The sequence below is a fragment of the Polistes dominula genome, unplaced genomic scaffold (assembly GCF_049000335.1).
Source record: "Polistes dominula isolate Pdom_NZ unplaced genomic scaffold, Pdom_raw_medaka contig_514, whole genome shotgun sequence".
Lineage (NCBI taxonomy): Eukaryota > Metazoa > Arthropoda > Insecta > Hymenoptera > Vespidae > Polistes > Polistes dominula.
In genome coordinates this window covers 41,023-58,424 of record NW_028300974.1, presented here as the reverse complement: position 1 = coordinate 58,424, position 17,402 = coordinate 41,023, and the positions used below count along the sequence as shown (strand labels likewise).

The 17,402-nt window shown below is 36.3% G+C and overlaps 2 protein-coding genes across 2 annotated transcripts; both read right to left on the bottom strand.

Annotated features, from left to right (window-relative positions):
- Positions 1-8,490: 8,490 nt before the first annotated feature.
- On the bottom strand, positions 8,491-9,699 carry LOC149032321 (uncharacterized). The gene has a single exon (XM_089173365.1). It carries the CDS (start codon positions 9,697-9,699, stop codon positions 8,491-8,493), a length of 1,209 nt encoding a protein of 402 aa, XP_089029491.1.
- Positions 9,700-9,726: 27 nt separating this feature from the next.
- On the bottom strand, positions 9,727-12,521 carry LOC149032320 (uncharacterized). Its single transcript, XM_089173364.1, has 3 exons — positions 12,040-12,521; positions 11,729-11,997; positions 9,727-11,627 (listed from the first exon to the last, which is right to left on the bottom strand). The coding sequence occupies exons 1-3, from the start codon at positions 12,519-12,521 to the stop codon at positions 9,727-9,729; spliced, it is 2,652 nt and encodes an 883-aa protein (XP_089029490.1).
- Positions 12,522-17,402: the final 4,881 nt, after the last annotated feature.

The window sequence follows — 17,402 nt, the reverse complement described above, 5'->3', positions numbered from 1 at the left end:
TATAATATACTAAGCATTGGCATCGTTCAAAAACCTTCCTGACTCACATAGACTTACACAATTTACAAAGACAGACCATACACCTTTCTTTATTTTGACCGTTGATTTCGTTTAAACCTTATTCTTTTGTCGCTTACACGCCACATCTCTGTTATTTCTGTCTTTCTCTATTATTCTGTCTCTTCTATTCTCTGTTATTTCTTATCTCTGCTTATTATTCTGCCCTTATATCGCTCCTACATATGTACATACAGTAGTCTGAGAGCTAGCAACGTTTTAGAGAGGGAATCGTGGGTAAGCTGATTTTTTGATGTGTCTTTCTTCTTGATCTTTCGGTTAGAACCTGCACTTCTTGGCTGGCCGTAGGTCTTGCGTTTACTAGTGCGCATCCTACCTGTACAGGTAATAATCCTATATTTTAAAAAAATGTTAAAAGGCCTAATTTTTCATTTATTGACTTTAGATAGATTTATCAAGCATAAATTTTTTATTGCTATGCACTTTTCTCATTGCTAAATATCTGCCATATACGATTTTTTTTTAATAAAAAATTAAAAGTATCTTGGTATGCGCATTTAATTTTAATATTATGTTATTTAAGTATACAGAAACCTAAAATTAATTTGCCAAGTGTTTATTTGCTTGGTAAACCTAGAATAAGAACGACAAACTTATGAAAAGTATTGCAGTATGATGCTGTAGTTAGAGAGAGACAGTTCAAATTGCAAGAAAGATAGACAGCCACGGTTGCGCAACTAGCAAGTTTACAAGATGATGTTCAATCCCCCAAATCTTTTGCAGACGATAAACTTTATATTTGTTATTTTTTATAGTATTCATTTCTGTGAAACAGAACCTGCGATAAGCCTATAAAATAAAATATCATAAAATACGATAGGTAGCTATCTTTCCCTTGAATTTGACCATTGACTCGTCTATTGACTGCCTTGTGCTGTCAGTGAAACTTTTCAAAAAGTATACTTCAAGCAGGAAACTAGTTCTTCAATATAGTATAATTTCAAAGCATCTGCTGGTTTCTCCGGGGAAGTGAAATATAATTTCGGAATAAAAAAAAAAGCGATCCCTACTCATCGCCTTTTGAATAGCTGCATTTCCCAGCGAACAATTGCGTGACCAATAGTGAGCCATTTGAGGTACCTGGTTGTAGCTCATTATCAACAGTATCCCAAATACTGTCATTATTTCAAATTTGTCGGTCATGTGATGCATTTTGTCTGTAGCGTTTCAACTGTATGATGCTAAATTTGCTTCCTTTTCCTTCAATGCTTTATTCTCCATTTCTATTCTTTCATTCGTATATTGGGCAATGTACATAAATAAACTTTTGGGAAGGATCTTGAAGAAAAATCCACTTCGGTGGCTTCGTTGCCAATAGAGAGATTTGCTTGACCCTTGATGTAAGTAACTAATGGCAGTCGTGGTGCACAGTTAGTTGCATGGGACCAGAAAATGATGGTTGACTCTGATTCTAGAGCTGTACTTCATTATCAATCAAATCATTGTAAAATCAGTGTACGCAAATAAAGATATAGAATTTAGGAAAAATGTCATATTTTCTAATGAAAGTGAGTTTAATTTATTCGGATCAAAGGGAAAGAAATGGATGAAAAATATATGGAAAATCAGATGAAAAAAAGTACACTTTTGCAAATCTAAGCTATTTTTATCTATTCACTTCATTGATGAACGGTTTCTTTCTTGCGGTTCTGCCGTATATGTGAGCTGAATGTTTCGAATTGTTTGTGGATTCACTGTCTTTCCCTAGTGTGTTGCGACATCAACGAACAATCTATGAGCACTTACAAATGGATTTTTCCAATTTGTTTAATGATATCGGGCTGCTCCTTCATTGTTAATATTTTCGGTCGGCCTGCCCGTGGTCTATTTACGCATTGTGCAACCTTATTCCTGGGGCTCCAAATCATGACATAACAAAGTTTGAACTTGATAATAAACACGATTGAAATGTTGGTGAGCTGCTGCACTTGTTGGTGAAATATTTTATAACTGCACAGGTTTATTCAGTTTTGTAGACTTAACGTATTGTGCATAACGAAGATGATCGATACCGTCCACAGATATTGAAGCATTTTAGACTACCAAAAAGATTTAAATTCCATTCGAAAATAATCTTCGATCTGGACAGTTTTCTTCTTCAAATGCTGCTGTAAGTTGATCCAGATTCGGCAGTTTCTCAAATGCTTTTAAAAACGTTTTTTCCTCCTTTTTAAAAAACGTAGAAGTCGTGTCATAACCACTTTATGCGTGCAGAAACAAATTGTGTTTTTTGGAACGAGGATACTTATCAAAACTTTTGGAAGAATATATTTTTGTTTTTACATTTCCTTCGTCGACTTTTTTAAAGAAAATTTCTTGTTGATGAGACATTGTACGCCCAATTAAAATGACAAGTAAATCAATATTTTCTCCTATTATAACTGCAGTTTTTTCAAGTTTTGATTCTTTAATTGCTGTTTCAATAATAAGTACATCTACATCATCTCTGGCCTGTTTGGTAGTAATATTTACAGCTTGTAATTTTTCAATTAGCATAATAATGAGCTTTTTTTGTTACTTCGATTTGATAATAATTTTTCTTGCGTAATTGGTACAACAATTTTTTCGTCGGAACAAACTTCATATGTTTTTGAAATTGTAGCAGTTTTTCTCAGTTGCTCCATTGCTTTTATGTTCTTATTGTAGTCTGAATATCCGTCAAATACAACAATAATTTTTGAACTGTAATGCGTCTGTAAATACTTTACATATTTATGTAAAATAATAGAAAAAGTATCTTCTCTACTCCATATAACGCGATGCAAAAGAAATTTGCCATCAATAATGAACCTCACATTGATTTCAATAAGAACAAAATCGATTGGCGTCATATCGTAACACAATGACGATTTTGTGGTTTTTCTCATGTCATTATCAAATAGTGCTGTGGGATACGAACTCAATTCATATTGAAGATATTCTTCAAGATTACTTTTAAATTGTTTGCTGACAGTAATTTTTTGGAAGAGTTATAATGGATCTACTGAAACTTTACAATCATTAATTATTACAGATTTGTTAACAATTAAAAGCAGCATTACTTTTTCAGAGCGTTTAAATTTTATTTCATGAAAGTTTAAGCCAATGATCTTCGTCATTAACCTAATTCAAATTTTGTTAACTCTGTGAAAAATAATTTGCTTATTTCCAACCATTCCCGAAGCTAACGATATTAACTATGTGGTATTTGGAAAAGGATCATGAAGTTTAAACTATTAAACTAAAATATTTACGTCAATATTGTCTCTTTTTACTCTTGAATCTCTGGTATCTACGTATTGATCTGTCGAGTCCAAGGAAATATTAAAGTACTTCTCCATTTCCTCACAAATAGTTTTGTGGTGTACGAAGCATATACCAATTTACACAAAACACTTTCTTGCGTACTTCGACCACAAGATACTCCTCCTTCTGTTTTCATTGATTTCATGAGACTCTGTTCAATCACCATATCTGTCCATGTACCTTTATTGAATTTTCCTGTTCGTTTCACCGTGAAGAATCTATTTTTAAAGTTCTCAAAAGTTTGTTTATCCATAGTTTCTTCCAATTTTAGCATATCTTGCAGATATAAGTGGGCAGATTTTGCATATATGAAGTGACTACTAACGGGAAAATATGGAAGCATTTTGCACTCTGCATCAAGATGTTCTTTAAAAAGCCCAAGTCTTTCAGCGCAAACAAAATCAAGTGCTATAGTAACTATTTTGAAATATTGAATCCACAATTGTGCTGTTAAACCTCGAGCTTTTAATTCATCCAGTTTGTTCAAAAATATCGAAGGAAGAAGGTTAGAGTTACCTATACACCATTCTACATTTTCGTAGGAAACATCTCGAGAACTGATTTGCTGTATTAACGCATCCAACCTACCATCTTAAATCTTCATGTCTTTAAAAATTATCATTGATAATGCAAGTCGTAATAATGTATGGCCTCTAATGCTTCTTGAATAAGCGTGACCACTCAGCATTTTGTCAACAGAACTCGTTGCATATATTTTACCGAGAGCTTCCTTGAGTCCATTTCTGTCCATTATGTATCCTATGCTTCCAAGAAAGGACATAGGCATATGAAATCCTCTTAGTTTTGCAACTACTTTACATAAATTTGAGTTAGCTTCTGACGCAGCTACCATTTCACGTACTTAAGAGTAGAGAGCGGTTGATCAAAAGTAATTACACACGTCTTTTGTCCATGTGACTTGACAATATCGAGAGCACAATGTAAAGTTGTGTAAATTGTGTCTACGTTACTGGCAGGATGATCAATGAAAGGAAAAACTATAACCTGAGATGTTGAAAAATTCTTGTCATTTTTAGTGAGCTGTTCAAGATAACTATTCCACCCTGGCAACGATGCAATATCCCTCCACTTTCCATATAACCACAAAAACTCAACTCCGTTAAAGTATTTTTCTGAGAATGCTTGATCATCATGTAGATTTTCAACTTGAGCTTTACTGTATCCAGGTATGACTGGTTTTTCATAAACTTGTAAAGACACATGTGATATTGCTGCCAACTCTTTTGCACTTAGTTTGGTTGTGCATTCTTGTCTCTGTTCATCGTAGAGAAAAGCATTTCTTGGAGTTACTATCTTAATCATCCCCATAAAATGAAGAGTATTGTTACCATCAAGAGTATAGACATTTATATCGGCATTGTCTCTAACATATTGTACAAGTGCACCTGATTTTTATGATAAAATACGAGGCTGTGGGTGATAAATTGCTGAAATTTCATACTGTACAGTATTATTATAAGAAGCTGCAAATCCCAAACTAGATAAAATATTCAATAGTCTTTTAGATCCATTTCTTCTGTGAAGAAATACAGAAAGGCTTAATAGTAGCTGTGATGAAAAAGAACGTTCCCGTATGGCAGCCATTATTGCATTGCTTATTAAAGAACATTTTGTTTTTAAATGATCTATTTTTCCTTTTCTGATTTTGACAATGATTTTATCTTGAAGAATCTAAGAAATGCAATAAAGTTTTTGGAATTTCTTGATTAATATCATCCAACATTTTACTGGGAGGTGGATAAGATTTGGTTTTAACTATAGATGATCGGATATCTTTTCTAATAATAGCTGCTGCAGCTTCTACAATTCTTAGCCTTTCTGCTTCGGGATCTAATATTTTACTACCGTATTATGCGTTTGATAGAATATTGGCGTTTGCATCAGGGAAAGAAATGATTGTAAGAGCTCCAACTTCTTCGTAACAATTATATAGGTTAAGTACTTCTGTTGTAGTCTTTTAATGATATTTTTAAGCTCTTTTAGTGTAAATTGTGATTCGTTATTTTTTTCGATGTAATTAAAAATCTCTAACATAGCTTCTGTAACTTGATTATTTTGACGAGGTCTCTGAAGAGGCGATGATGATGATGATTTATTTGAGAATTTTGTAAAGCAAATAGCATGATATTGGCCCGTTGCAAACATGTTAATTGCTCTAATTAGGCAAGGTACATGTACCACCAGGGGCTCAGCCCGCCCGATGGGATCAAGTACGAAAAACTGCCCCGCCCTACGGTGCAGCTGGTGAATTCAGCTCCCGTCACGAACGTGTTAAACCTTTCCGCTTTTCCATTTAACTCATGCTCATACGCTGGATACTTATTTAGCCAGATACCATTTTCATTTGCAAATTGAAACATTTTTTTATTTATATTTTTTTTACCATTATCACATCTGATCACCTTTACTCTTTTTTCATTTATATTTTCCGTTTTATTTACGCAGGGAACTAAACAATCAAAAACTTTCTCTTTAGATTCTATTTTTTATACTTTTGCAATTTTAGTGTAGTTGCTAAGGTAGGGCTGACAAATAATAACGCAGAGTTATGATAGAAAAAGTAAGATGTAATATTTATTATAAGATACAGTGAAAAGTAATGTACTGCACAACTAGCCCAGAGCTAGACCAGATACAGACAGAGAGAGGGCGTACCAGCGCCCTGTACAAAGGGACTGTATGGCCCGTAGTAGAGAAGTAGAGATAAGGAGTAGGGAAAGTTAGGGTGAGAAGACATAACGTCTTATATTTACGCTATTCCTAACAGTAGTTGTGAATAAACGATACGATATATCATTTACCATTAAAACCTGTTTTTTTGAACAGACCACATACATCCGTATGAAAAATTTCTAAAATTTATTTTGCTCTACTTCTATTGTTTTTGAATGATAAATTGTGCATTTCATTCTCTATACAAGTTTTACATTTCATAAATTCCGTTTAGAGTTCGTTTGAAATACCATTTAGCAACTGTTGTTTACAAATTATAAATAAATGGCAAAATTTTTCTTGACCCAACATTCTGTGTTATTTCTTTTTGAGACTCCTATTACTCCGTTCTTTACTATTTATTGAGCTAATATATTCAATTCTACTTTTCATCTTATACGTTCTAATATTTTTAAATGCTATGGCAATACACTTCTTTTTACTATCAATAATTTTTGCCATGTTGCCTTCCAAAATTATCATATTATCATTGTCCGGTAATTTTCCGACACTTATTATATTCTTAATTATATCTTTTGAAAAGTAAACATTCTTGATTTTAACCTTGTTTTGTTTCCCGTAGGCAGTAGAAGAAGTAACTACACTTCCTATCCTAGTAGCTTTTATGGATCTATTATCCGCAAGAAATATCTCTATCGGCTTTTTAAGACTAATACTATTTTCAAAATATAACTCGTTGTTTATTATATGATCTGTACAACCGCTGTTGAGCAGCCACTCGATTTTTTTCTCACCTAGCGTGTCACCCTGCGTCACATTTACAGTCGCTATCCAAGCGTTTAAGTCCCTGCTGCTTTGTTCTATTCCCTGTTTACCGCAGCGTCCTCTGTCGTTGCCTCTTCTATTCTCCCCGCGACCTCTGCCACGCGTTGATCCTCGCCAATGCCCGCTATTATGCCTTGGTTCGTTTACGTTTTTGCATACCCTTGCAAAATGCCCTGCTTTTCCGCATTTGTAGCATCCTTTGTTACTTGCGGTAAATGCATTTTAATTTCTATATTGATGTTCTTTTTTACTATTTCTTTTCTTGAACTCGACTTCTAATTTTAATTTGACAAATTCAACTTTTTTGTCCTTTTCCAGTAATCCGTCAACAATATCAACAAATTGTTATAGTCATTCAGGCAATGTCAACAAATAATAGTTTAATTTATCCTCTTTTGTTATTGTTTCTCCTGAGTTCTTTTTTTCGTTAATTGATTTTTCAAATTTATTGTAAAATTTCGTTAGGTTTTCATGTTCTTTTATTTTTAAATCGAGCAATTTTCTTTTATATTGGGTCTGCAAGTAAGTTTCCATCGTTTTTTAAATAAAATTTGAGGGTTTATTCTGAAAAAATGGCTACATAATTTTCATTCGAAATTATTGTCTATCGGAAGATACAATTGTTTTCCATCTTTCTGGCAATTTGTTATTTCTGGATCAAAAAAGTTCTCTTTTGAGCCCAAGAACGTATTGAGCCTATTTTTGATTCCCTTTACTGAAGTGAAGCGCATTCCGGTAAGAGCGTTATGCATCGACCAAAACAATTGGTAGTCGGATAGCATCAATCTGGACAATAAAGCGGGTAAAGCAGATTTTCTCATCCACTATTCTTCAAGTAGTTTTTGACCGAAGCAACAACATGTGGTTGAGCGTTGTCGCGGTGAAAAATTACGGACTCATGCCTGGTTTGATATACTGGCCGTTTTTTTGCCATTGCCCGCTTCAAACGAATTATGCGGGTTTGATACAATGGTCCTTTGATGGTTTGACCACTCGGAAGCAGTTCGTAGTATATGTGTTAAGGAAAAAGGAATTTAAGAAGAGGTTAATTATTATATATACCGGTGATTTACTAAGTCACTTTATTATCTATCTACTAGCTGACCCGGCAAACGTTGTTTTGCCATATAAATAATTTCCTAGTAATTTCTAGTGTAGACAAAAAATAGATTACTTATTGTAAGTATGTATGTATGTTAGAATGTGTATATTGTATGTATGTAAGAATGTGGTATATGCGTGAAATAAGCATGAAGCGCTGTGAACGATGAGGGAATATAAAAATAACAAAAGGCAAACATTATTTTCAAGTTATTATAGTTTATTCCCTAAAATTATATATCATTAATTAAACAATTACGACAGTAACACTATTAAACAATATCAATCTCTTAATGCTATAGCGTGAACAATATTTTTTGTTAGTCCATCTTTAGCTAACACAAACAAACTGGATGGTTTACCCACTCGAGAGCATGCCACGTATAATTGTCCGTGTGAAAAACATGGTGTTCTCAAATCTAATCCACAAACAGACATCGTTTGACCTTGGGATTTGTTGATAGTCATTGCAAATGCCAATCTAATCGGAAACTGAATACGTTTGAATTAAATTGGCACATCTGTAGGTATAATAGGAATCCGTGGTATGAGTATATTTTCACCTCCGAACTTGCCATTTAAAATCCTGGCTTCGATCACGTTTTTCATTAATTTTTGAATGACTAATCGCGTACCGTTGCACAGCCGGGGCGGGTTCAAATTTCGAAGCAAGATAATTGGAGATCTAACCTTTAATTGTAAATTATGCGGTGGCATGCCTGGCAAATCCAGTGAGTTCAAAAACTCTGTGGGAAAATTTACTTCTTCGCTGTCGTCGCAAACTGTATCAATAGATTTATATGATACCAAGTTCCCTGGCAACAACATTTGTATCTTCAGTTTTAAATTGTCAACGTCTACATTTTTTGCCGCTAAAATCGCTCTTTCGGCAAGCCACTCATGATTTATGTACTGTGTGTGTACATCGGGAAATATTTGTTTAATGAGAGTATCTTGCGAATCAGCGATTGTGCAGAAATCGGTCGGTAATTTTATGTATCCAGTTTCATCTATAGCAACTTTTCCATCACCGATATCTAAGAGTTGTTTTGAAAATGTTTCAGCGGATGGATCTTGAAGCATTTGAACGCGTATATTTATTTTTAGCTGTAATTTTTCAACATTACGCCACAATGGAGATGATTTTAAGCAAGCGTTGATCTCATCAGCGTATGTTGAACTTGGAATGACTGGAAGTGTTTGTCTGAAATCACCTGAAAGGACCAACAGAGTTCCGCCAAATAGTTTGTCACTGTTTTTAATATCTTTCAATGTCCTGTTCAACGCCTCAAGTGAATGTTTGTGTGCCATAGTACATTCATCCCAAATAATAATTTTACACCGTTTCAGCACAGTGGCCATGGACGATTGTTTCTTAATGTTGCATACTGCGTCAGGGTTATTCTGAATATTTAGTGGCAGCTTAAATACTGAATGAGCTGTTCTACCTCCATCCAATAAAGTTGCTGCAATGCCCGATGATGCAACGGCCAATGCGATGCCATTATTTGATCGTATTTCAGCAAGAATTAGCGAAATAACGAATGTTTTGCCAGTTCCACCCGGTGCATCCAAAAAGAAGAACCCACCTTGTCCAGCTGAAACTGCGAGCATAATGCGATCATAAATGGTTCTTTGTTCCTCATTCATTAGTGGGACATTGCGGGCAACAATCGCTGCCATTTCTACAGTACTGTACTGCAGTTCACGATTCATTTCAGTATTCATTAAATCAGATGCAGTTCAATTTGGCAAATTCATACCGAAATTACAAAGTGGTAAGTTGGCAATGACAATGTAAAGATCCTCAATAGCAATCAATGCTTCATTGTACATTTCGTCGCTGAATGTTATGGTTAGATCGTGGCACCGTATACGATGTTGATGCAATATATCATCAGTCATTGAATCTTTGTGATTTTTCCATAATATCTGTGCTCGGGCTGGGAAACATGTAGTCAACACTATAGCGAATAGTAGACGAATTTGTATTGCTGTACAGTTCAATGCAGCTTCAGCAAGCATGCATTCCCACTGGTTGTCGTCTTCCAGCAAGCCGAGTGCAAGGCATGCATCTTTATACGTTGGATATTGTTGCCCATTCACTTTACGTATATCTTGAAATGATAATGGGCCAGTAACATTAACCAACAACAGTCGAAGATAAAAGCACTCCGTGTGTCTTGGATTGACTGTAAATAATCGCCCCAAGGCGTTTGATTTAAATATATTGAGACATGCAGCAACTGGTGAGCCTTGCTTGCGGGGCATCCATGTTTTTGTTTGAGTCCATGTGAAATAGCGTGGTACTTGTGAATAGAGTAATGTTCGTGCAAAGGCACCAAAATCATCCGCACGATTACACAATTCAAAAAATGCAGTGAGTGTAGTTTTAGGTGGATTTATTGCACGATCAATCGCTGTCTCGTTCGTGAAAAATACACGCTGACCGTTTTCAAGATGGATAGCTAACTGAACAACTGCTGGATCCCGTTCATGAATTGGAAAACCAAAGATACGCCAAGCAGCTTCATTGGAGCTGATGTACCGACCAATTTGGTAGAGCGTTATTTCATCGTTTTTATTCACTGAAGGAGCATTCACATTAGTATTTTCCACTCTAAACACAGCCATATCACTGCCTTTATGGACATACTTGCAAATGTATTTGATGCTCTTCACAGAACTGCAGAACTCAACATTAATATGAGCATTATATGTCTTGCTCAGCAAAGGCGAATATGGCACCACCCAACGATTGTCAATATCAATGTCTGTGTTGATGATATTTTTAATAAATGATTGTCCGCCATTTTCAGGATTTCTTCGACGATATATTGGGTATCCGTCGACATTTGTGACCGTATCATTGGTAAAATCTTTAGGGAAATTTTTAGTACATTTTCCATCAGCCATGCAAGGCGATGAACTATTAAGAGTACCACATGGACCATGAATCATGTTTGTTGTAACAATATCAAACAGCAGTTGGTCAGTGGATGGATCTGGAATTTCCGCAGAAATGATACTATCGATTTCTTCAGGACGGATTTTGTCGATGAACCAAACCAAAATCTGTGCATGAGGTAATCCTCGCTTTTGCCACTCAACCGAATACATCCAGCAACGTGTGGGACCAAATACATGTGATTTAGTAATGAAACTTATTAAAGACTTCAACTTTTGTCTGAACACACGTGCTGTAATGTCATAGCGATGTATTGCATTTTGGCCAGGCAGTAGCAAAGATGTAATCTCTGGCCATTTTGGATTACATGTGAACGTGATAAATAAACATGGTCGTCCATATTCGCGCACGAAAGTCAGAGCATCCTGTATATATTCTTGCATATGACGTGGACTGCCTACGTACGATGATGGTAAAATGACATGGTTACCAATTTCGGCGACGTCGGCGTTGTTGTTGATAGCGTCTCGCAAATGAATGTACTCTTCCGCGCGCAGCTTTTTTTGATTATATCGTAAGTATCGTAGTCGTTCGCTCTCAATCTTCGCGTACATGTCGACCATGAATTGTTGACAAAGCTCACGACATCGTAAAATGACGTTGTCCAGGCCACGTCTAATCATTAATCGGTACGCATAATAATCCTTTGAGCTAACGTTCTTGTTTGTTTCAGCTCCTGTAATATTTGTTCATAAAAATTAATTTAAATTTATTACGTTCAATAATTTAATTGTTTTGTTAAATGATTAATGATCGAATTAATAATCAATGAAGTACCTGATAAGGGATCTCGTTGTTTTATGTTTATGCAATATCCGTCTTGTCCCTTCCAGAATATTAGCGGATATTGGAGAGCGTCATATGAACGATGCGTGTCAGCAATGAACTGAAGATTATTATTTCTTCTACGAATCACAATTTCTCGTGCAGCTGTACAATCGCCAACCATGATTCCAGCAACATCATCAACCACGGGTGCATTGAATCTACGAATATGCTCTCCAGCTGGTGTTTTATCAGGATTAATGACGATAGCGTGATTATCGCTTTGTAATTAGTGCATATGTGATTTGAATATTTTCAACAACTCGTTGTGCTCGTTCAAAAGAGCATCTAGCTCGCTGACGATGCGCCTGGCATAAAGTGAATCAAGGTTATTATAATCACAACGTGCATTCACGCGATTGGCAAGTGCGCTTCCGGAATCCTCGCCGCCCATAAAGTAGATTTGTAAAAATTTATGTGGTTCGTTTGGCATTGGCAGCAGTGAGCCCATTTTATAATAAACTTGGCCTCTGATTTTGAATGTAGAATTGAATTGTTGACCATTTGCATTAGTATTTCGAACTATTTCTGTTGCTCCGAACGATGTCATTTGAAAGCATGAATTGAATCTTCGAATTGACTTCAGGAACACGTTAGAATCTGGATCCGTGCCGATAAGTAAGCCGTTCAATGGTTCAGGTGGTGTTTTAATTTCAGGTAGTTGCACTTTTCCTGACGCGCAACACATCCCAGCTGGCTCATTTTTGAATTTCAGAGCATGACAATGCGGACATTTCTTGTCCATAGCACCAAATACCACTTTTGAATGAGCATAATATTCAATATCAGGCTCATACTGGAATGTTAGACGCAGGAATGAATCAGATATAAATGCTCGATGTACCTGTTGTCGTTGTTAGTCATTTGTTCTTCGTCTATTGACTGTGAAACGGCGTGATTGTCGTTGTTCTAATCTTCTGACTTCATTGCGTTCAGCTTCGTGTATCTTCTGACTCTTCTTGATGCAATTGGGCCATTCTGACACGTGCATCAGTATTTTGTTGCTGGATTTGTTCTTCTGTTCTTTCGGATCTGCTATTTCGCAACTTTCGAGCTTTACTTGTACTGCGGCTCAAATAAGCCCCTTTGCGTTTTCTTGGCATTGCTCACTGTACAAAACATACATAAATAGAATTAATGAAATTATTTAATGATGAAAAATGTTAAAAGTATAATTAGGGCCAGGATTTTTGCCGCAGTTTTGAAATGATTAGTTTTAATTTATGAAATTATAACAAAAATATAAGTTTTATGGAAAAATTTTTCAAACAAAAGTAAAAAATTAAATTTTATGAAAACATTGTCTCTTATAATTTTTTCATACAACCAATATTTCCATTGACATTTCAAAATAAAGATTCATAATGATTGATTTTTTGGAAACTATGAAAATCTTAATTGTTCATTTACATCTAATATATAAAATTAAATTAAAATTACATTTTTATAAGATCAACAACATTTTCGATATAAATAAAAAAAAGTATACTTACAACACAAAATCCGTTGTTATTGGAAGCTCGTGTCACGTGTTGAGTACTTTTGAGGTTATAAAATCACTTGATTAACTAATCGTGCAAAATACACTCAAAATTGATAATTTAATTATTATTGATAAAATAGGAATGATTAAAAGTTAATATGAGAGTTACACTGAGATAGCAAAATAATAATTGTCAACGTTACTACTACACTTGATGCATAAACAATAATAATGGCCGACAACTGTGTAGGGAGTGAGAAAGAAAGGAGACCGGCTTCGTTCTCATCCCTACTCCGTGCTGTTTACTGGGTCAGAAGTGACACCTGTAGACATCTGGCGGGGATAACTAATTAAATGACGATTGATCAGTTTTCGACCGGAGAGGAAAAATGATTAAATTACTAAAATGGCTATTAAAAAATAAACGTTGATCGTAGAAGGGTGAAAATTAAGGATTGTATGTATTTTTGTATGTTGTATCATAAAAAAATAGAAATTAAAAATTTTGTCTAAAAAATAAAAAAAAATTTAGGGGTGGACTACCCCTAACATTTAGGGGGATGAAAAATAGATGTTGGCCGATTCTCATCGATACCGGATAAGCACAAAAAACTTTATCAAAATCGGTCAAGCCGTTTCGGAGGAGTATGGCAACGAAAACTGTGACACGAGAATTTTATATATTAGATGAAGCGTGTGTGTAACAAGCGATAGCGAAACTCCTACTGCGCCACCATATCGTCGCGCGTCTTTCTCTCGTACGACACTCTCACATACGGACTAGGTGGGGAATCGTACATGTGTGTGTGGAATATCCACGGTCCCAGATATGTACAATATACAATGTATATTCTCAACAATATGACACTATTCTGATCCGACCATATGTAGAGCATGACCTTATTTATCTGAATATTTCGCTTTAGCGTCGATGTGGCTAATTTGCCAGGCTTTGCATATTTTTTTTTGCGTTTAGCATTATCATAATAAATCCACTTTTCGTCACCAGTGACAATACGATGCAGAAACGACTTTTTATATGCTGCTGCAGCAACATTTCTGACATGCAAAATCTCCGTTCGACATCTCTCGGCCTCAACTCGTACGGCACCCAATTTTCAACTTTTTGAAAGAATCCTAAATCTTTCAGGCACAAGGAAATGGCTTGTTGTGTGACGTCTAATGATGCAGCAAGCTCTTTTTGAACTTGACACGGATACTCATCCAGCAAAGCCTTCAATTCCTCGTCATCAAAATTTTTCGGCTTTCCAGAGCGCTCCTTGTCTTTAACGTCGAAATCACAATTTTTGAACTGTTTAAACTACTCACGAAACGTCGATTCACCAATACATTTCGCCCAGTAAGTTTCCAGAAGCAAACGATAGGCCTCAGTGCACTTTTCTTTATATTAACGAAGAGAAGCTTTGCTTCCCGCAAATGACGCTTATTTGGCACATAGCTTGCCATGTTTCTGCTTTATAAAATATACGACGCTAAAAGAAATGCGCAAATATGGTGATACAATGTTGTTTACAGATTCACAAGCTTCAAAAAGGACACATAAGATGTGACATATCTGTCCGGAATCTAATCGTGACACCATCTATCAAAAATGCTTAAAACTTATTTGTAGACCCAATATAATAATCTTATAGCTGCACTTTTGATCAAGTAAGTGAAAGATCTTACGGGCTCCGCCTTCGGCGGGCTCAGTTTGATCTCAATTTTTCGAGTGTCTCGCACAAGAGATTGTGAAGGTAGCTGTTTAGAGCAACTATCTCTTAGTATCAGTGGTAATTATCCGATTAAACGGAATAAAAAGAAGCAAAATTAAATACATTACATTTCTAACGGCTTATACCTATTGTTAATATAATTACACAAATATATTGGGTGTTAACACTACCTCTGCAAAATTATTTTTGTGAATAGTTATTAGCTAAGGGTAAAAGTCGGCAAACACTTTAGGGTTTTAGGACCAATCTGCTACTTTCTTAATTTCCTCAATACTAATGCCTCTGTCATATGCTCTTGACGTCGATGCATGCTTTGTAAGTATGCCGTTAATTTCTTGTCAACTCCCAGCGATACCAATGTCGTCTTTATCCACCGACTGATCGTTCCACTCCTGACCGCACTATGCGGCTTGTTAATTGAGATGAACAAAGAGTCAACACCTCCTGGCAGTTCTTTAGTCACCAACAGATATTGTTTCAAAGTTCTGGCAATACATAATTCTGGTTTATCCAAAAAGAATGGAAGTTTTTACACTAACTGCGGAGCTCTTGATCGAGAGGTCTTTATCCTCCCAGGAATTCGGATTTCAATTTTAGACTCTGAAACGATAATGCTCGAAATATTAATCAGCGCCAACGTTTGACAGTAATGTGCTGTACCTAAAGCCAATAACACAACAAGCTTTTGCGTCAATTTTTTCAAAGGAAGCTCTTCCACTGGACCCCATTCTGCCAGCTTTAACAAAAAATCAGCTTAATAAGGGGCTATTCGTGATATCCTCGTTCAATATCAAAGATAACGCCGCCCTAGCTGAGTTTAGCGCACTATGTGGAACTCCATCACCGAATCTTTCCGTCAAAAATTTTAAAACCTTCTCCATAGACACCTTATATGGAGCTCCAATGACCTGATTATTCGCTACCAGAACTTTAAAGTTCCATTGTAATTTTTTAATGTTGCTTCTACTAGTGAAGCCAGCGAAATATCTACTGCTTCCTGAGGCATGCCTTTGATTACAAGTGCCTAGCTGATAACTTGGTGACAACCAGGGTAAGTCTCGCAGTTAGAGGATGATGCCATGACCTACACGGAGAAACTAAGAGATTAGGATCTGCAAGAAACCAACCCCAGTCTCCAACAGAAAGTTCCTTATAGGCAGGAAACCAAACCTGAGTAGGCCCATAAGGTACAACAACAATGCCTTCTGCCTTATCATCTTTGATTTTTTTAATCACTCTAGTTATGATGGAAAAGGAGTTAAAGGCATAAAATATCCAATGTGACCAACTAACTGTATAAGCATCAAACGCGAAGGCTTCTAAATCTTTCCTCCACGAACAATAAACCACGTATTTATTATTGATTCGTGAAGCAAACAGATCGATCTCCAGATTCCCGAATCTTTTAACGATTTTTTTAAACGCATAATCTGCTAATTCCCACTCCGCGTCTGAGTTATCGATTCTTAAGGATCGGTCAGCCGCCCCATTTTCCTTCGACGGGATGTACGAGGCATGCACCTATAAAAGGCGGCCCTCGCACCAATTCCATAGTTCACTCGCTAATCTATGTAGCCCGGCATAACAGACATCACCCATCCGATTAATATATGCTATCGTTGTCGTGTTGTCTACCATGAGTAAGACATCAGTGTCCCTCAGGTCCGTCGCAAAACACTTCAAGGTCAATAGCGCGGCTTTAAGCTCCAGGTGGTTTATATGAAGACTTCTCTCTTCCTGACTCTATAACCCATTAGCGCTTTCACCTTCACAGAACGCACCCCACCCGGACATTGATGCGTCTGAGTAGATTGTTCTCACATACTGGTTATTCCTTACCTGCTTACTAGCTTTTAGTAAAATCTTTACCCACCAATCCCAGTCATCTAGGGTATATTCCGGTACCGCCATAACTGAATCAAAACAACCCCTACTACTTTCTAGAGCTTGGACTTTCGCCCTTTTAAATGATCTATAGTGTAACAAACTGTACTGAACTGCCGGACAACACGCTACCACTGACCCTACAACCTTGGCAAAATCACGAATCTTCACCTATAACTCTTCCCAGACTTTCCCAATGGCTTTTATCTCCTTAACCTGGTCACCTTATTTATCGCTAAACAAAAAATCATCAGCCTCACTTTTCTCTAGTGTTGTCGCCCACTGTCTTGAAAATGCCGGTAAGATGCAAGCTTTGCGTGCAACCGTTTGAGATCTGTGGATCTAAACTAGTAATTTTGCTGCATCCCAGATCTGCTTCTATCTCTTAACTTGCCTGAATCCCAAAGAAATGCTAGAGACTCCATTACTGTAGCTAAAGCAGCAAAAGCAGACCCTGCTAGCTTCTGCGTACCACAAAAGAGCTTGTCCTTCTTAAGAGCCGATTCTTTTAGGTTAGCTGCAA

Bases quoted from the DNA above. Each gene is read 5' to 3' on its own strand.
- LOC149032321 (XM_089173365.1), bottom strand. From the start codon at position 9,699: ATGAATCGTGAACTGCAGTACAGTACTGTAGAAATGGCAGCGATTGTT.
- LOC149032320 (XM_089173364.1), bottom strand. From the start codon at position 12,521: ATGGACAAGAAATGTCCGCATTGTCATGCTCTGAAATTCAAAAATGAG. The intron at 11,998-12,039 runs GTTGTTGAAAAT...CTAATTACAAAG, and splicing joins CTTTTGAACGAGCACAACGA to CGATAATCACGCTATCGTCA. The intron at 11,628-11,728 runs GTACTTCATTGA...CAAATATTACAG, and splicing joins ACAACGAGATCCCTTATCAG to GAGCTGAAACAAACAAGAAC.